Source organism: Meriones unguiculatus, assembly GCF_030254825.1.
Source record: "Meriones unguiculatus strain TT.TT164.6M chromosome Y unlocalized genomic scaffold, Bangor_MerUng_6.1 ChrY_unordered_Scaffold_35, whole genome shotgun sequence".
Classification (NCBI taxonomy): Eukaryota; Metazoa; Chordata; class Mammalia; order Rodentia; family Muridae; genus Meriones; species Meriones unguiculatus.
In genome coordinates this window covers 992991-1014418 of record NW_026843712.1, presented here as the reverse complement: position 1 = coordinate 1014418, position 21428 = coordinate 992991, and the positions used below count along the sequence as shown (strand labels likewise).

The 21428-nt window shown below is 33.7% G+C and overlaps 1 protein-coding gene across 2 annotated transcripts in view; it reads right to left on the bottom strand.

The window, feature by feature from the left end:
- Positions 1-21428, bottom strand: part of LOC110541982 (histone demethylase UTY-like) — a 154136-nt gene that overhangs the window by 35300 nt on the left and 97408 nt on the right. For both annotated transcript variants that reach the window (XM_060376858.1, XM_060376859.1), the window contains 7 exons: positions 20699-20918; positions 19851-19985; positions 18822-18917; positions 6290-7029; positions 3083-3212; positions 1764-1869; positions 641-846 (listed from right to left, as the gene is read on the bottom strand). In XM_060376858.1, the coding sequence (XP_060232841.1) occupies positions 641-846; positions 1764-1869; positions 3083-3212; positions 6290-7029; positions 18822-18917; positions 19851-19985; positions 20699-20918 (1633 nt within the window). The remainder of the gene's footprint in view (positions 1-640; positions 847-1763; positions 1870-3082; positions 3213-6289; positions 7030-18821; positions 18918-19850; positions 19986-20698; positions 20919-21428) is intronic.

Below are 21428 nucleotides of genomic sequence, written 5' to 3'. Positions count from 1 at the left end.
GAGCCTCTTTTTTCTTAGATTCAGCTATAACTGTTGAAAATATCTGCTATGTGTTATTATAAAGTTTTTAATAAAATTTATCTGAGCTTATATATTTGTAGATTTCATTTTTCATGGCTTTCATGTATGTTTTTAATATTTTGTCAATGTCGTAGATAGGCATAGTGGTACACATCTCTAATCGCAAAAGTTGTGAGGCAGAAGCAAGTTCAATTTCTTTTAAGTTCCATGCCTACCAGAGCTACACAGTCAGAGGCCCTGTCTTAAAAAAAAAAAAAAAAAAAATCTGCCAATTTCCTTAGGGTCATAAATTTGTAATTCTAGTGTAGGGAGACAGAGACAGGCAGATGCCCCTTAGTGGCTATCCAGCACATTCTGTTCTGAAAGTTCAAGGGCCTTGTCTTAAAAAGCAAAGTTGACATTATTTGAAGAATACGATTTAGACCTGTGTTCTCAACATGTACGTCTGCACACACCTACACACACCTACACACAGAGGCCCACACATGTGTAACTACACACATATTAAAAAACATACATTTGTGTATTCTAGACCAATTATTGAACAGGTAAATACTTTACTAAAACCCCCTAATGCAATTTTCCCCAATTAAAAAAAAAAAAAAAAACACCAACTTACTTTTAATGATTCCTGGAAGGAGGAAGCCTGGTACTGTGCATATTTAGCAATTGTAGTATGAGAGCTTTTATTTTCATACCGCCAGATTTTCTTTGTTCCAGAGGGATCCCAGTTTTCATCTGCGGGCTGCAACAATTGTGTCCTCACTTCTACCATATGCTCATTGTTAGTTTCTACCAAAGTTTTGGTAGAGAAAAGTCCAAGATCTTCATAAATAAATAATATTTGTTAAGTGATATTATACTCATTATAATGAAAATTTGAAAGGGCTTGAAATTTTTCTTATGTTTTAAGTTTTTGTTAAAATAGTTCCAACCCATTTGGTAGCAGAATTTCATATCAGAATCTTCACCTAACCATTCTAAGAGGCGAAACAAGTACAAGATGTTTTGTATTTAAAAATAAAAAATCTATTATGTAATATGAATCATCCATTACTTAAAACAACTGTTCAATTAAGCCATTAGCAAACTATCACTTAGGTCTTGTGTGCTCAAATGACATTTAAATTCAGAGTCATTTATAATTTGTTTTGTTTTGTGGAAACTTGGCTGTCTTGAACTCGATCTGTTGGCCAGGAATTCACAGAGAACTGCCTGGCTCTGCCTCCTGAGTGCAAGGATTACATGCATGCCCCAGCAACTGTGCCTGGCATACTCTAAAATTTTTAAAGGTTTAATAAACTATATAAATTGAAAGAGACAACAAGACAAGGTGGTGTGTGTCTGTAAAAAGTCCAGCATTATGGGAGGCAGAGGCAGGGAGATGACTGCGAGATTGAGGCCAGCCGCTTTAAAGTCCAAGACAACCAAGGCAAAACAAAGAAATCCTGTCGCTGAAAAAAAAAAAAAGAGAGAGACATACATGCTGTGAAGACAAAGTTAGAAAGAAGTAGAGAGATGGAGAAGGGGAAAAAGTGGCAGTCTAAAAAAAAAAAAAGAAAGAATTTTAATGGGACAAATAAACAAAACAGGTAGTAACTGAGAGAGAAACAGAGATAGATTAGAAATACAAAAACATATAAACAGAAAATAAATATTCTACAGGATAAACAACAAATCAATAAACTGCTACTACTCTAAATTCACGGATAACTAAAATGTTCAAACATTTTAAAGCTTACCTAACTTAAGAGCCCCAGCAAGGCCACGGATTACTGTAACAGGGTTTTTTGGATTGATGCAAAATTGATGTAATGGAGGTAAAAAGGCTTCACGCTTATTTTCCAACTGTAAAATGAAAATATTTTATTAGCTCTCAAGGAACTGATTATAGTGCAGGTATATTTCACTTTTTTCATCAATTTGGCAACTTAAGATACAGAACAAAAATACATTCCCTACTATTAAGATACAGTTTTGAATTATAGTATTTTTATGATCATCTTCTCAAGAAATTTAGAGAAAAGACATAATTTTTTCTTTGAAATGACAGTTTTACAATTAATTTTCTTTAAATGTTACTTCTCTTGACATCACATTAGGACTTTTACAGTTATATGTAAATATTTTAGTTAACTCAAATTTTTTCTGCCTTCATGTTTTAATTCTATTTTCTTCACTATTTAATAAGAAAGTGCTAACTTATGAGCTTAGTATCTATGCATTCTTAAACTGGTTTCTTTTTATTTACATGTAAATGTAATTATAAAAAGAACTAGTGAGACCCCAAAAAGAACAAATGTAAATTTTGTTTTTATTCTCAATTTCTAGAGACTCCCCATCTCCCAAGTCTCTCTTTAAGCCTTTGTATAAAATAAGATTAATATGTTAAAAAATAGACAAAATGAAACAATCAATACAATCCACATTAATGAATATGTATGTATATGTATTACATATATATAGTAGAGCATTAGAAAAAAATGAAGAAAGGTACGGAATACAAATACTTTGAGATAAATATATTATCTTGGGGTAAGGACTATATTTTGTTTGGTACAGAAGAGTTTCACTATGTATTTCTAGATAATGTGGAAATTCACTATAAAAAACAAATTATTCTCTAATTCATCGAGATCTGTGTGCCTCTTTTTCCAAGCACTAGGTGTACCACAACATCCAGTCAACATGTTAACTTTTACATTCCTTATGTAAGACAAAATTTTGAGAAATAAGCATTCATCAGTTTTTATACTCTTTACAAATATTTTTAGAAAAGACTATAGGTTACAGAAAAATATTTGCTAAGAGCTAAAAACAGAAAAGAATTGTTTTGTTGATCTAATAACCCATTCACCTGTAAACAAAATTTTCTGTAAAACACTAGAAAATAAATTTTTAATATTTACATGAGCAACTATTTGTAAATTTCATAATACAAGTATCTATTACTGAAATATTCAAATCATAAAGATTGAAAATGTATTGTTCTTCATCTAGCTTATATCATTCCAGTTAGTTCAGACAACTGACTTATTTCCAGTTAGTTATTCAGACTCACATAAATGCTAGGAGTAGGTGGATTCAACTTCTCCTTTGGTAAGGGAGGGTATGGTGAAGTTGGTGGTCTTGGAGGTGGGCATATATCCAACAAAATATGACTATTAGACAAACCATTTTTACCTAGATTCCTTTTTAAAAGGAAAAAGACAAGGTATTTAATGGCTAAATATTAATTTTAAAAATCAGAATTATTAGTTATAAGGCACTAATACGTAATTATGGAATGAATTATTAAACATTCTTTACATTGGTTGTAGTTTTCTAATTTCTTTTCCAGGTTCCAACATAAATAAGAGCTAAAATTACAACCAAAATATATTATTCACTCAAATTTTCATTAGATTTTAAATATTCACACACAAAAATAAACCAATATTGCCATTACATTTTTTTTCCTACATAGTGTCGATAAGTATTTCCAAAATAGCTTTCTGACAAATCCAAAATCTATAAAGTTACTGTCTTCTGCCTTGTCAAAATTTGTCTTTAGGACTGAAAGATTGCTAAGCAATTAGGAAACTAGCTGCTCTTGTTTTCATTTCCAACACCCACATGGAATAACTAGCTCTTATTCTAGCTCAGAGGAGCCAGTGTCTTCTTCTGAACTCCATGAGCACCAGACATATTGCAATATGCAAACTCATATAGGCAAGTATCAGAAAAACAGAAAGCAAATAAATATTTTAATAAATTTTATCTTTAGGAGTACTTGTGTAATATTCAGTAAGACTCCAAATTCATTACTTATAAATGTTTTAATTTATTATTTTCAGTGCATGAGCATTTTGACTGCATAAATGTATATGGTATGTCTATGGTCCTAAAAGGCTAGAAAATGTATCAGATCCCCTGGAACTAGACTAATTATAAGCCACCATCACTGCAAAAGCAACAAAAGCAATCTTAAGAACAAAGCCATCAATCCAGCAAACAAGTTCATATATTGTACATAAGCCTTAAACAAATTCGAAACTTTGAATTAATTCGGTGTCCTCTAGTGACAAGTATCATAATTACAAAGAAAGAAACCAATAAAAACAGGATAAAGATTACTCTCAAACTCTAAATTTTTGGCATAAGATTGTAAGGTCTCAACATGAAACAATAAATTCTTAAACTATTAAACGTTTCAAAAAATTTCAACATTAAAGCTGTCCTATCAAAAATTTTAAATATAAGTATTAATAGAATAGAACACAAAATAATAAAATTGCAGTAAAAAATTGAAACTGGAGAAATAGCTCAGGAGTTAAGAACAACACTTCCAAAGTGACCTCCTTTTAGTTACAAGAAGCCATATGGCAGTTCACAACCATCCGTAACTCCAGATTCATGAGATCTGATACCTTCTGATTTCTTGAGGCACCAAGCATGTGTGTAGTATACAGACATACATGCAGGCTAAATATCCACATACATTACATACATTTAAAAAAATATATTTTTTAAAGCTAAAAGTCTGTATTCACTTAAGAGAAACCATGTTTCTCACTTTAATTTGAAGTTTAAAAGGTTTTTATTTTCTATTTCTCAAAAAACTATATGAACATAAGGCATGTTTGTCTGGCTTAATGAAAATTAGATTAGATTAGATTACAAAGCAATACATTTGTCTTCAAAGTTCTAGGACAATAAAGGCTTTCAGACAGGTTGGAGTAAGACCTGTCTCAAAAAAAAAAAAAAAAGAAAAAGGATGAAATATGTGTTTGTTTTTTCATTCAATTCCATCTTGAAATTCTTACTAGATTGCCTTTAATACATAAATGTTTTACTATGACTGGAAATAGGAAAGTTCAGTACCATTTAAAACTATGAGTTAGGTAAAACCATGCCCCATGTGTATTATTTAAAAGATAAATTCTAAATTTAACATTAATATTTAGGTATAACAAACTATGAAGACACATTTGAGTAATATCTGATACACTTTTGGGATTGAAAAAAATGAAATTAATAAATTTTTCAGAGAAAACTGTTTTTAAGAAGCAAATATGTGGATGATAGGATAATTCATAAAATATCATGTTATGTAAAAATCATAGCCATCATAGTTTAAGTATAATTTATAATTTTAGCACAATGATGACACCATCAAATAAATATCTCAAATATTGACTGTAATAAATAAACAGTATTTTTAAATTTTTCTAAATTTGTCAGTCAAATACTTATGTCATAAAATTTATTTATAATAATTTAGCATGGTACCAAAACTTAGATTTTAAAACAACTTCAACTGAAACTAAGAGACAGCAAACCTAAAAGAAGAAATATGTAATTTCAATTTTTACACTTCCACCAAAGAAATATGCAATGAAATTACTTTTATATAAATGTAAAGTAATGGGAAAATGAAAATGAACTTATTTGAAAACAGAAAGAAAAGCATCATGAGGAAAGATACCATGAGTATAGAATGTTAAAATTATTACAAATATCAAAAGAACCATAATGCTATAAATGCAAAAAAGATAAACCTTTATAATAGGCAGGTAGTAATTATGGATAGAGGATAGAATGAAGGTAAACATCTCTGTTCCTAGATGTGCAGAGGAGGCTGAAGACCACATGGACCAGCCTGGGTAAAACAGCAAGGATCTGCCTCAAAACAGAACCAACAACACAGCCAAAGAAAATGAAAAGGGAAATTAATATAAAGATTCTTGAAAATGATTCAAATTAATGGTCTCAATCTCACATTTCTGATAGAATATGACTGCTTCTCTAAAATGACTAACTAGTCTATCAAAACTAGTGGCTTCCTAACTCATTCAGCCCCTTTAAAACATAGTCTCAAATTTAAGAAAAGCTCCGCTTTACCACTCTATAGTATTACAGACATTTGACAGCACCAAAAAAAAAAGCTATCAAAGGACAACACAAGAACTTTGAAAAGGTATGTATAATCTTTTTACCAAATAAGATTTAACTCATTGTCAATTTAACCCCAGAAGTATGGCGAGAATCCATAATAAGCAATAAAAGGCAGTAATACTAGACAAAGACATGTCTTAGATAAAGCACTTTTAAAAAATCATACAAACCTAAAAAAAACAAAACAAGAGACCTTGCATATGAAAATGTTTTTTTTACATGTGAATATACAGTCTTTTCGCACACTTCACAAGAACAAAATTGAGATTTTGTTTGAGTTATATTTTATGCCTTCTTATGTGACCTTCTGATAAAACCTTATGACACTAACCTGCATGCTTTCAGAACTTCGGCTGAGCTGGAGTATATGGATACAGACACTGAAGGTCTAGGTCTGATGCCAAAATTAGCATTAATAGAACTCTCTGAGTTCTCTTGCCCTTCTCCACTAATTGTATATAATCCACTGTGAGGACTGATAGAGCTGGTAACAATGTGTGTGTGCATCTGTTCAGCAAGCTTTAGAGAAATCGTTTCTGTGGAACTAGCTGAAGAGAGTGAAGAAACAATAAGATTATCAGGCTTTTTGTGAACAGCTGGATGAGCATTATTAATTCTGTCACAATTTCTAGTATCCAAATTGCTAACAGTTTCTCCAACCAAGTCAGAAGGCTGTGGATCGTCTACAATTATTAAATTTGGTGACAGAGAATCTTTATTATTAGGACAGGAAAGAGCAACTGATGTGATCTGATGAATATTATTAGAATGTCCCTTTAAATTAACACAGATATTAGATGTGCCTCTATCTTGCCTACTTGTTTTAGAACTCAAGGATGTATTTCTTGAATCTTTGTTTTCTTTGGTATCCTTTTGTTCTTCTGAGGTAGGAATATGGAAGGAGAAGTGGTTTTGAGTATCTCCCTTTGAATTTTGAAGCAGAATATGCTTTCCATTTTGATTCTGAGTATCAGTGCTAGCTTCTTGGAGATACTGTGTAGACCCAGTAGGAAATGGAGGTTGTTCATCATTCAGTGCTCCCAAATGTAAACTCTGATCTTTATTAAGACCCTGAGAAAAGGAAATAGAAAACTTGATTTAAATACTATAAAATGAAAATATACAATGACAAAATGATAAATAAAGCAAAGCCACCAAAAATAATTAATGTATTAATTATAATTAAATAATTATATAAAAATCATTAAAGTTATTAGAGTAGATAGTCTAACTTGAATACTAAATATGATTCTAATCCCCTTCCCAGTTTTTCTAAATAAAAACTGAGAACTTCCTAATGTTTAATACTGACATGTATACTTATAATAAAATATTTTACTTGTAAATAGACATAAATTACAATGTATATGCCTTGTTAGAGTTATGACCAAAAGTAAACTGAGAGCCAATTATGATTATAGTAAATTTAATATACAATTTACATTGTTTAAACTTTATAAATTAAAAGGTGTATTAACATTTTTTTAATTTATGAAACTATATTTAGGAACAGTATATTTTGTATATAAACTCTCTGGCCCCTTAAATACAAAAAAAATGCAAGATACTCTGTTTTTTTTTTTTTTTTTTTTCTTAATATTTTTAGATCTTTTAGTCCTTTGCCTTTAAGTCTACCATATGCATGTAGTACCAAAAGAAGCCAGAAGAGGGAACCAGATTTCTGGAACTAGAGAGTTAAAGGTTGTTTTAAGCCATCATATGGATGCTGGGAACATCTCCCATGTCCTCTGCAAGAGCAGCAAGTGCTCTGAACTACTGAGACATCACTACAGCCCTGACAGCAGTTTTTCTGAATTGGTCAATAAAGTGATACTGTTAAAAAAAAAAATTAGGAAAACATTTGACTGCAGGTAGTAAAAGTCTGAGATACAAAGGAAGTTGATATGCTATAAATTTTTAATGAATTACATGATATTCAAAGTTTATATTCGGTATCACAAACTGATGTAAGTAGATGGTTCTCATTTTACTTCTCAGATAAAATGAAAAAGTAGAACTCAGAAATATTGATTAAATCAACACTAAAACGACTTTTAAAAATTTACCTTGAATATAAAAAATTTTAAAGGTTTTAAATGATCATAATTATATTTTGATAGTTTTTCTGCTCAAATAAAATACTTAAGAGAAACCTCAGAAACAGTACACATTAGAATTACTGTTTTGCTGGATGTATGTTTATTCAGTGGCAACAACGTATGTAAAAAAGTGTCAGTAACAGGCTTTAATTTAATAAAAATTAACCTAATGTTACTCATATACTAAAATGAGTTTGCTTTCTCTAAGATGTGAAGAAATAATCTCACTCTACTGTAACATTTTAAAGATTCTAAGCTAAACTAGCAATATTCTCCTAATCAGAAATATACAGTAATAAAGCTTGTTACATTAAAGTTTATATAAAGAGAAAGCCAATGCTTCAATTTGATGTTAAATGAGAAAGAAAGTAAAAGAACAATTCTAGGATGAACTCTCAAAATTTCTAGTTAGGGCTGAAGAAGAATGACTTCCTTTGAGTCCAAGGTCACCTTTGTTATAAATTAGTTCCAGTACATCGGTAGACTGAAAAAAGAAACAAACAAACAAAAATCAAGGCTTAGTTATTGAGATCACTGGCTGCTCTTCCAGAGGTCTAGGATTCAATTCCCAGCAACCACATGGTAGCACATGGCAGCCTATAACTCTTGTCTGTATGATTACATTTTCTATGTAAAATAAAAATAAATTTATTTAAATTTTTTAATTAGTTTGTTTCTTTCTTTGTACGCTTGCTTGTTTGTTTAGTTGGTTGGCTGGTTGGTTGGTCTTTGGTTTTTCCAAGAAGGTTATTCTGTGTAGCCCTGGTTATCCAGGACTTGATTTGTAGATCAGACTGGTCTGGAACTCACAGATATGCCTGCCTCTGCACACATGTACTAAAATCTACAGACAAAATCCAATGCAGAAAAAGATACACTCAAACTAAAACATGACACATTTAATTAATGAGACTAGGGACAAAACACTGGCACCATGTGGCTGCACAAAGGATGTGCCAGTTAAGAGCATTTTTTTCTCTTGAAGAAAAGACTAAGGTTCCTAGTCCAATAATGGTGGTTCAAACCATCTGTAATCCGAGGGGATCCAATGTCCTTACCCTCTTCTGAACTCTGAGAGTGCCAAGGTGCATAGTGACAAGTTTGGTGACATATGGTGCATAAACTTACATGCAGCCAAACATTCATACACATTAAAGCTTTATATTTCTTTTCTTACACTGGAAGTTAACTATTAGAAAAAAAAAAAAAAACACAGAAACAAATTACTAAATATGAGCAACTTACTCCATCTAACCACCAACTGGGTTTTGTCTGTGTAACCTTGGCTTTCCTGGACTGACTCTGTAGACCAGGCTGGCCTCATAGTAAGATATCCACCTACCTCTGCCTCCTTCATTGCTGAAATTAAAGGTGTGTCCTACCACACCCATCTAGTATGGCCAACTTCTAGATGAGTTTAAAAGGCCAGAGACTCAGCTATAGCCTCCTGTATCCTTAAAATACTGATGTAGTGAGAAGCATAAAAAAGATGTTTGTTCTGAACCCAGAAATAACTACAAATGTGCAAGATTAAAAACCTTAACATTCTATATACACATTGGAAAAATAATAGAATTTTCAACAGGTAAAACAGGAAAAGAAAATTAATACCACCGTTCAAGACCTTAAAATGAAGCTAAAAGAAATAAAGAAAACACAACCTGATGCAATCCTGGTGACAGAAAGAGAACAGGATCTACAAACACAAGTATTGCCAACAATACACAAGAGATGGAAGACAGAATCTAAATTGTACAAAATATGTTTGAATCAAACATCAGTCAAACAAAATGTTCCATCTAAAAAGTTGCTGATACAAAACCTCCAAGCAATCTGAAATACTACAAAATGACCAACCCAACAAGTAACAGTAATAAAAGGAGGAGAAAGAGAGGGAGAAAAAGGAGGAGAAAGAGTAGGAGCAGGACAGTGCTCCAAGGTCTTGACAATATTTTCAAAAAAAATCACAGAAGAAACTTCCCCAGCCTAGAGAAAAAGATGCCTATACACCATGTAAGAGCCCTGGAGAACACCAAAAAGATTGGACCAGAAAAGAAAATCCTCCCACCACATAATAACAAAACATTACATGTATAGAACAAGGAAACAATAGAAAAAACTACAAGGGAAAAACTCAAAGTTACATATAAAGGCAGATGTATGAAAATTACAGCTGACTTCTCAACAAGACTCTAAAAGAGAGAAGGGTCTGGACAGTTATCTTACAGACACTAAGTGACTTCAGAGTCAACCCTGACTAATATACCCAGTAACACGTCTGAACATAGAGAGAGAAAAAAGGATATTCCACAACAAAAACAAATTTAAGCAGTACCTATCCACAAATCCAGCCCTACAGAAGATACTAGAAAGAAAACTCCAATCCCAGGATGGTAACAATACCCAGGAAAACATAGGAAATAAGTAACACCACAGCAACAAAACCAAAAGAAGCACACACAAACACACACGCAACCACAAACACACACATGTGCACACATACGCTTTATCACGACAAACATCAAAACAACTATTGGTCATTATCTCTCAACATCAATGTCTCTATTATGCAATAAAAATATATAGACTAACCGAATGTACTCAAAAAACAGGATCCATCAAACAATAAAAATAGACATTATCTTGGAGTACAGGGCTTGAAAAAAGTTTCCAAGCAAACAAACCCAAGATGCAAGCTATAGTAGCCAATAAAATAGATTTTCAACCAAAATTAATCAAGATACAGGAAAAAAAAAACATTTTAAAATCCTCAAAGGAAAACTATACCAAGAAAACAACTCAATTCTGAACATCTATGCTGTAAACATTACTAAAGATAAAATCACACATTAAACTTCACATCCCATTCTCACTAGACTAGACTTCAACATCCCATTCTCACTAATGAACAGATCAACGAGCAGAAAATTAAAATGTTCCTAGAATTCAACCAAAATAAAGCCACAACATACCCAAACTTATGGGACACAATGAAAGCAGTGCTAAGAGGGAAATTCATAGCACTAAGTGCCTTCAAGAAGAAATTTGAAACATCTCATTCAAGCAACATAATGGCTCACCCGAAAGGCCTTAAATAAAAAAATAAATAAATAAAGGCAGACACACCCAAGAGGAGTAGATGGCTTTAAATAATCAAACTCAGGGCTGAAATCAATAATTACAAACAAATAAAACAATTCAAAGAATCAATGAAACCAGGGGCTGGTTCTTTGCGAAAATCAACAAGATAGACAAACCCTAAGCAAAACTAATAGGGAGAGAGAAACTATCTTGATAGATTCCATTTACCAAAATTAAATCAAGATGAGGCAAATAGAATGAATAGTCCTATATCCCACGGAAATAGAAGAGCTCATCCAAAGTCTCCCTTCCAAAACAGGCCCTTGACCAGATGGTTTCAACACCGAATTCTGCCAGATGTTCAAAGAAAAAAGAACTCCAATTCTCTTCAAACTATTCCACAAAATAGAAACAGAAGGAACATTATCAAATTCTTTCTATGAAGCCAAAGTAAAAAAAAAAAAAAAAAAAACACCAAAGGGGGGAAAAAAGACCTTCAGTCCACCTCCTTCTGAACACTGATGGAAAAATACTCAATAAAATACTTGCAAACCAAATCCAACAACACATAAAAGATATCATCCACCATGACCAGGTCGGCTTCATCCCAGACATCAGGGATGGCTCAGAATAGGGAAATCCATTAATATGATCCACCATATAAACAAACTGAGGGAGAAAAACCACATGATCATCTCCTTAGATGGCGAAAAAGGATTTGAAAAAATCCAACACCTATTCATGATTAAAGTCTTGAGACATTAATTAGGGATACTAAATGTAGTATAAGACAATATACAGCAAGCCTATGGCCAACACCAAACTAAACAGAAACTTAAATCAATTGCACTGAACTCTCTCCATATCTCTTCAACATAGTACTTGAAGTTATAGCTAGAGGAATAAGACAAGTAAGGAGATAAAGGGGATAAAAATCAGAAAGGAAGTAATCAAAATATCACTATTTGCAGATGATATGACAGTATACATGAACGACCCCAAAAATTCTACCAGGGAACTCCTTCATCTGATAAACACCTTCAGCAAAGTAACTGGATACAAAATTAACTCAAGAAAATCAGAAGCCCTCCTCTATACAAAAGACAAAAGGGTTGAGAAAGAAATTAGGGAAACTACACCCTTCACAATGGCCACTAATAACACAAAGTACTTTGGTCTGACTCTAAGAAAGTAAGTGAAAGACCTGTTTGAAAAAATCTTCAAGTCTATAAAAAAAGAAATTGAAGAAGATATCAGAAGATGGAAAGATCTCCCATGCTCATGGATGGGTAGGATTGACATAGTGAAAATGGCCAACCTGTCAAAAGCAAACTAAGATTCAATGCAATTCCCATCAAAATACCAACTCAATTCTTTACAAACCTTAAAGGAAAAATTCTACACTTCTTATGGAATAACAAGAAACCCAGAATTACTAAAACTCTGCAATAAAAGATCTTCTGGAGGTATCTCCATCCCTGATTTCAAGCTGTACTACAGAGCAATGTAATAAAAACTGCATAGTTTTGGCATAGAAACAAAATGGTGAATCAATGGAAACAAGTGGAGAACCCAGAAATAACCCATACACCTACAGATTCTTGATTTTTGACCAAAGAAGGAAAAACCATATAATGGAAAAAAGCTGGCATCGTCAAGAAACTGTGATGGTCTAAGCAGATGTCTACACATAGAAAAATACAAATAGATCCATATATATCACCCTGCACAAAACTAAAGTCCAAGTGGATCAAAGACCTCAACATAAAACCAGACACACAAAATCAGTTAGAAGAAAAAGTGGGGAAGAGCCTAGGACTCATTGATACAGGAGACAATTTCCTGAACAGAACAACAACAGCACAAGTTCTAAGATCAGAGAATTCACTGTAGAGCAATACAGAATGGCAGAGAAACATTTAAAGAAATGCTCCAAGTCCTTAGTCATAAAGGAAATGCAAATCAAAACTACCCTGAGACTTCATCTTACACTCATTATAACAGCTAAAATCAAAAACTCAAGTGACAATATATGCTGGAGAGGATGTGGAGAAAAGGGAACCAACTACTTTGGAAATCAATCTGGCACTTTCTCAGACAATTAGGAATAGTGCTTCCTCAAGATCTAGCTATAACATCCTAGGCATATATACAAAAGATGCTCAACTACTCAACAAGGACATTTGCTCCACCATGTTCATAGTAACTTTATTCACAATAGCCAGAACCTGGAAAGGACATAGATATCCCTCAATGGAGCAACGGATACAGACATTGTGATACATTTACACAATGGATTACTACTCAGCAATTAAAAACAAGGAAATCATGAAATTTGCAGGCATATGGTGGGATCTAGGAAAGATCATCCTCAGTGAGGTAACACAGAAGCAGAAAGACATACATGTATAAGACACTCATGTGTAAGCTGATATAGACTTATTTAGTATAGACATACCAAAATCTGTACACCTAAAGAAGCTAAGCAAAAAAGAGGACTTTAGGTAAGATGATCAATCCTCACTGAGAATAACAAATGGGATAAACATTGGAAGAAGGAGAAAAACAGGAATAGGGACAGGAGCCTACTTCAGAGGGCCTCTCTGAAAGATCTACCCATCAAAGTGGATGCTCAGACTTATAACCAGACTTTGGATAGAGTGCAGGGAATCTTATGAAAGAAGGCAGAGATGGTAAAACCTGGAGAGGAAAGGAGCTCCACAAGGAGAGCAACAGAACCAAAAATTCTGGCACAGAGGTGTTTTCTGGGTCTGATACTACAAGCAAGGACCATTCAATGATATAACCTAGAACCCGGGCTCAGATGTAGCCCATGGCAGCTCAGTATCCAAGTGGGTTCCCTAGTAAAGAGAACAGGAATTTTCTCTGACATAAACTCAGTGGATCGCTCTTTCATCACCCACCCGATTAGGAAAGCGCCTCACCAGGCCACAGAGGAGGACACTGTAGCCAGTCCTGATGAGACCAGATAAGCCAGGGTCAGATGGAAGGGGTGAAGGACCTCCCCTATTAGTAGATTTGGAGAGGGGCATTGGAAAAGATGAAGGAGAGAGGGTGTCACTGGGAGGGAATAAGGGAGGTGACTACAATTGGGATTCAAAGTGAACAAACTATAAATAATATAAAAAATAAACATTTAACAAAAAAAAATTAAAGACACAACGAACAAATGCTTGGTAGCAATACCAAAGGGAAATGGTGTTGGGAGTATAAAAACTGGTGTAGGCCATTATAGAAATCAGTGTAGAGATTCTTCAAAAAGCTAAAGACAAATCTACAATATAATCTAGCATATATTCAATAAACTCATCCATGTACATTGCTGCGATATTGACAATGCCCAGCATACAGCCTAGATGTCCCTCTGATCCTAGTCTATCAGGCCTCATCAGGAGTGGCTGCATTGTCATTTTCTGTGGCCTGGTAAGGTTGCTCCTCACCAGAGGGAGGTGATCAAAGAGCAGCCCAATCAGTTCATGTCAGAGACAGGCCCTGTTCCCATTACTATGAAAGCCCCTTGGACACTGAACTGCCATGTGCTACATCTGTGAAGGGGCTCTAGGTTATCTCCATGCATGGTGCTTGGTTGGAGCATTTGTCTCAGAAAAGATCCCTTTGCCTAGATTTTTTGGTTCTGTTGCTCTCCTTGTGGAGCTCCTGTCCTCTCCAGGTCTTATTTCCCACTTTTTTCATGAAATTTCCTGCACTCTGCCCAAAGGTTGGCCATAAGTCTCAGCATCTGCTTTGATACCCTGCAAGGAGAATTCTACTAACTGGATTATATTATTCTACTAAATGGATATAGAGAATTCTACTAACTGGATTATATTATTCTACTAACTGGATATAGTTATAAATTGCCCCCAATTTATCTTCACACCCATTGTAGAATGCCAACTCTCATCAGATATGCTTTTTTTGGCAGTAGATGGTAAATAATGAAGACCACAACTAGTGACTATGTAAACAATAAGATATTGCAGAGAGCTCAACTGTTTATGGGACTTCAATATCACATATCCTTTCTCCACAAAAATTCAAGCATAAATAATGAAAAGTGTGAAAAATAACTGTGAAGAACCAGAGGAAATTGTTCTCTTCAGGGAAATGTATTTGCTGGAGTTGAAATCTTGGCTGTACAAATTAACTTAAAGGTTCATACCTCATCCATACATAAAATTAATTGCTGGGATCAGGAGGAACTTTTCTTCAGGGATGCAGCTACAGGTCCTAATCAGCTACCTATGCTCCAGGAGATGGTCCCAACAGGACGTGGGGGCAACTGTCCTTCAATAGGTTTCAAAATATAGCACATGACGTTGGGTGAGAGAAATGGTGGGGTAAAAAAGGAAAGAATTGAAAGTGATGCTATGGAGGGTAGATTTAATCAGACCACATAAAATGCATTATGAATATTAAATAATTTTTTAAAAATAGCAGTCAAATGTTTCTGACCCCTAATAAGAATTAATGGGCTCCAAAACAATATGAATAATTCTAGGAATGGTGGAAAGTGGGATACAAAATATTATAACCAAATTAAACTAGAGTTAGACAAATTGTTACAAAATTAAACACTTACAATCTCTGGCCTATCTATTGAATGATGCTGGTCTTGGGTACCTCAGTAGAAAGAAAAGCTCAACAAGATGCTAAGCCTATATATTCCAAAGGAGCAAAGGGTTTCAGGCTTCTTGGAAAGGTTCAACACTCGGCTAACTCACTCCAGTTACTTTATTTAAACATGGTTCATTGGAGCTGGGAAAGACAGCAATTACAAAAGTTATCTTGTCCTTCCTGCCCATAAGAATAGACAACTCTTAGACAGTCCCATTGACCATGGTTAGCCATAATTAAAAGAACTTCAAGTTTGCCACGAATATTTTAGGAACAAGGTTGGTTCAGCTTCAAGCTCTCATGTAGCATCAAGCACAGATTCTCCAGAGAGACATTTCTTCAAAGTTCACACAGACTCAAAACAATTTCTCAGTCTCTACTGATTAACCCAAACATAACAGGGTTTACAGAAGCTTTCCACTAAAAGCCAGACACAAAGACTTTTACTATTCGTTTTATTTAAAGCCAGACATAAAGGCTTTACTATACAATTCCTTACACCTAGCCAAGATATATAAGTATGCATTCCACTAAGTAAAAACCTCCATATGGAATATAGTATTGGTAACTGTCAACTCATGACTATATATGAGACATACATCAATCAGTGACAGAATAAAAAAATTACATATCCACACAAGAGACCATCTTCTAAGCATTAAAACTGTAAGGGAAAGGCAGGATAAACTATAGATTTCTAAGTAAAAGTTGTCAATCTTGAAAGAAAATGGTATAGTATGAAAACAAAGGTGAAGTTCTAGAAAAGCTAACACTTCAGAAACAAAACATCAGTGATTGCCTCAAGTTAAGGTGTCAAGTACTGATCAAATTTAGAAAATTCCTTTGAAGAATGCATCACCCTGATGCCAAATGTTAAAAGAAATGAAGATGTAAAAGAAGAGAGCACACATGTACATTTTATTAAGTTTTCTTTCTATACAAGTTAAGTATCTCTAAAATACAGCCTAATAATAACATGAGAAAGATTAGGTCTGTTCATTAAAAATCTTACTAACACTACTTTAGATTAAGAAAAATCTCACAAATAAAAGGCCTTCTTCAAAAGCCTTTTCTCTTTATAGATTAAGATATCAAATATTTTACCTACTATATGCAAATCCACATATTATTTTACTGGAATTCACAACTGAAACTGACTAGCTCTTCCCCCAATTAGAAGAAATCTGGCACACTACTGACCTCAGAAACATAATTACAGCTATTTACTTACAACAGAATTCCAGCCTTTCAAACCCACAAGCATAAGCATTTCCTCTAACAAACACTTTGAAATAATGTCCAAAAAAATGCATACAACTGAAAAAAAAGATATGAAATACAAAGCCTTTTTACAATGAAAAACTGAAGATCTTTTATAAGCTATTTTAATTTTGCAAACAAAGTGAAAAACAAAATGGCTTCATTGAATCTAGGAGACACAATTGTAGGTATGATGGATAATGAAACCTGTAGATTTTTTTTTTTTACCTTATTATGAATTACTTAATGGCAGCTCTAAAACTATACCTTTTCAGCCAAGTTAAGAGCTAACAAAACGGGAAGTAGAGATGGCTCAGTAGTTAAGAGCACTGTCTGTTCTTCCAGAGGTCCTGAGGTCAATTCCCAACAACCACATCACATGGTGGCATAATGGAATCTGATGCCCTGTTCTGCATAGAGCACTCATATGTAAAAGTAAATAAATCAATCTAAAAAAAAAATATGACAAAACCAACGGTCTTTGTTTTTACCTGAGCTTATGAGTAAGATGGTTTTCTCCATGGCCCTCCTGTAGTGACATTTGTGCAGTTATGAGATAGAATAAGTATATTTTGTGCCAGGTATGACACATTTCCATTATTTAACTTTCTTATAAAGTAACTATTGCCTGCCACAGTACTATTTGTATTCTTTACAGATTTTGATGTACCAAAAGGACCATAGCCTGCAAAGAAAGGTCCACTTGACAAAGACTTTTCAAAACAAGCAGGGTGAATTTCAGGCTGATTGATACTAGTTGCTCTGGTCAGAGCTGCATATGGTTGCTGGACAGAATCTGTAGTCTGTGATGTGTCAGGTATTGGTCGTCCATTAAGTATTCCGAAACTTTGTACTTGGGCAACTCTTTGTCTCATCTTCAAAGACAAAAAGAAAACGCCCTTGTACGATTTAGAAAATTATTAATACATTGCACGCATCTATTTATGTTAATTCACTTTTATCAGGTATGGTGTGATGACTCACACCTTTATGCTTGGGAAGCAGAGGGAAAAGAATCCCTCTGGGTTCAAAGATAGGCCATAGTATAAATATAAACTCTAGGCTAGCCAGAATTATAGTTAAAACTCAATCTCAAAAAACAAAACAAGAAACATTTTCAATGACTGGAGAGATAGTTCAGGAATTAAGTGGTCTTGCTACTCTTCTAGACAACTTGAGTTTGGTTCCCAACATGGCGGTCAGGCAGTTCATAAGCACTTTAATTCCACCTACAAATACATGGCATTCATGCACAATCACATATACCAAAAAGTATGTATCTTAAAATGTACTTGAAAAGGTTAACAGAAAACTCATTTTTACAGTCAAGAAACACAACTGAATATTGTGAATTATTAATCAGAATTATAGGGATGGATAAATAGCTCAAGGATTCAAAGCAGACAATGGCACTGTTTAGGAAGGTTAGAGTGTACAGCACTATTGTTGTAGAAAATAGGTCAGAGGTCAGATTTCAAGATTTTGAAGCTTCTTGTCATTCTCAGTACACTTTTTCTGCTTCCACCTTGCTTTTCACAATGTTAGCGATCGGCTCCAGGCTGCTACCTGGCACCATGCCTCCCTCGCTAGGAGACTATTTCCCACATGAAATTGTAAGCCAAGCCCTTATCCAAACACAAACACACACACACACATACACACACACACCACACACACAAGCACTCATTGTGTTTTAGCACAATAAAGTAATTAATCCATGAAAATAAACATACACTTAATCTTTTAATAAATCAAGTAAGAGGCAAAACAAAAAGTTCTTCATACCTGTAATTTCTGTGCTGTGAAGCACTGTGTATAAGCTTGCTGCTGTACTGGATGATGTGAAGCAGTCTGGTCACTATTCCAGCTATGAGAAACATTCTGGGAAATTTTTATTTTAATAATTAGGAATATTTGTTTGAACACATACACAACTGTGCCTAATGAAACAATGACTATTAATTGAAATATTTACAATTATATGAGATACTAAAACACTATCTAAACACATATTCCCAAACATAAATTTTTAAGAGGCTAATGTCTTATCTACATTTTTAAAGTATCGTTAAGTCTGCCCACTAGAAAACATTCAATTTACTTTAATGTCAATTAATAGCAGTGGTAAAACTACTTTAAAATTGAAGAAGAAAAAAAAACACTGAAATGCATGAAAATATTAATGAATAAGTGTTTTTCACTCTTCTATTTACAAACCAACACAAAATTTTTCAGAGAAAAATACATTTCTTTTGTCTCTTAGATCAACAAGCAAGGCAGGTTCCTACATGTATCTGCTACATCCTTTGTGGGAAGAGTTCTTTTCTCGTGGTAGAAATGGGAAAGCCTTTTTATTTTGGATATAGTAAGCATGTGTAGCAATAAGGATTGCTGTGAAAATGGTATCTGACTAGAGTCTAATACAGGTTGAATATTTAGATCATGAGTTTGTAAACCTAACAAATCATGGAAGTTAAGGTTTTAAATTAAAAGGATAAGAATATAATTCTATTCATTTATAATTGTCACTGGACAAATGTATACCACCTTTGAAAAGAATGTTTAAAAAGATCAACAAACCTATTTCCAATAAAAATCTGTTCCAAATCATTAACTTAAATAAAGGTTTTAAATTGGCAAAGAAACTTCCTTCCAACCTAAACTCCTTTACAATTAAATATTTTAATTTAAATGATTTTAAATTTTAAAGAATCTAATCCACTATTTAGTAAAATAAGTTTTTTATTATTATTTAGAAAAAAAACCAAAAAAACAAAACTTAAAACCGGGCACCTATAGAAGATAACTTCTCACCTGCTGTGCTGTGTTCATGGCACCCTGCCTGGAGGTAAGCTCTGCGGGGATTGGTAGGCTCCATGCCTCCTCAATACTAGGAAGTAATTTAGTTTTATTCTGAGGACTACTTTGTGGAAGGTTACACAACTGAGCCTAGGAAAAATTATGTAAAAAGCAAATTTAACACAAGCCTATTTAAGTATGAAAAAGTGCACTAAATCTTCCTCAATGTTATAGGTATTTAATTCTAACAGAAATATATTTCCAAGTTGGGGGTTTAAATAAATATGATATAAAGAGTATAAGTGACAAATATTTAGAAGAATTAGACTGGACTATCTTCAGATATTCCAATGAATTCTCATATACTTCCCATGAATTTTCAATGAAGCATAAAAATCATGGTTCATGTTCTCTATTCCTAAAATTATTACTTTAAAATGAAGATAACATATTGAAAATTTCCTATTAAAAAGAACAGAATGTAAACTAATATGCAGCACAATATGCAAGTGCAAAAGAACATGTTTTGAATTCTACCTATCTTACTACAATTAAAACATTTCAAAATACTAAAAAGCATGGAAACAAGTTAACATCACAAGACAAATAAAGGAACTGTTATGATGCCTTATTGGTAAACCTAAGAACCTAAATTTAATCCCAAAGATCCTCATGATGGAAAAGTGACTGGCTCCCGCAAATTGTCCTCTGACCTCTAAATTACTCCCATGACCCACACAAGCTCACCCATATTAAAACAAATAGAACTTTAAAAGAAAAAATCTTATGTCAACTTTTCAACCATCGTTCTATTGTCACTTATTGTAGGAAATTTGTCCTTCATTAATACTCTAAAAGATTACCTGTAAAAACTTAATTCTTGATGTAAGTGCAGAGATATTATTACAGCTTTTGCTTCTAGTTGCATTTAAGTAGCATTTAATGGCATCCTGAGGCTGGTTGCAGGATTCATAAAGAATACCTAAGTCCACCCAGGCTGCTGCATGTCCATGATCCAACTGTACAGCACATATATAGGCCTGCAAGGCATCCATAGGCTGATTTTGCTGTTGATAGAGAACACTGGAAAGAAAAATAATAAAATTTTCTGTTTTGTTTTGTTTATTTTGTTTTTTCTCAGGGTAACAACACTGGTTGTCCTGGAGCTCACTCTGTAGAGATCTCCCTGCCTCTGTCTCTAGAATGCTGGGATTGAAGGTATGTGCCACCACACCCAGCCCAGGTTTCCCCTGCTTTTTTGTTTGAAATAGATGAATTAGGGACTGCAGAGATGACTAAAAAGTTAAGAGGAATTGCTACTCTTGCAGTAAGCAGAAGTGGATTCCCAGTACACACATGACAGCTCAGACAGAATTCCAGTTCTGGGGAATTCTACACCATCTTCTATCCTCCACAGGTACTTGCAATCACATGGAATACTTATATACATTTACGCATACAGGGAATAAATAGACAGACAGATAGATACATGGATGGATGATTGATAGATTAGAGATAGATACATAGGTAGATGACAGATAGGTAGGAACGTAGCTGGGTAGGTAGATAGATAGATAGATAGATAGACAGACA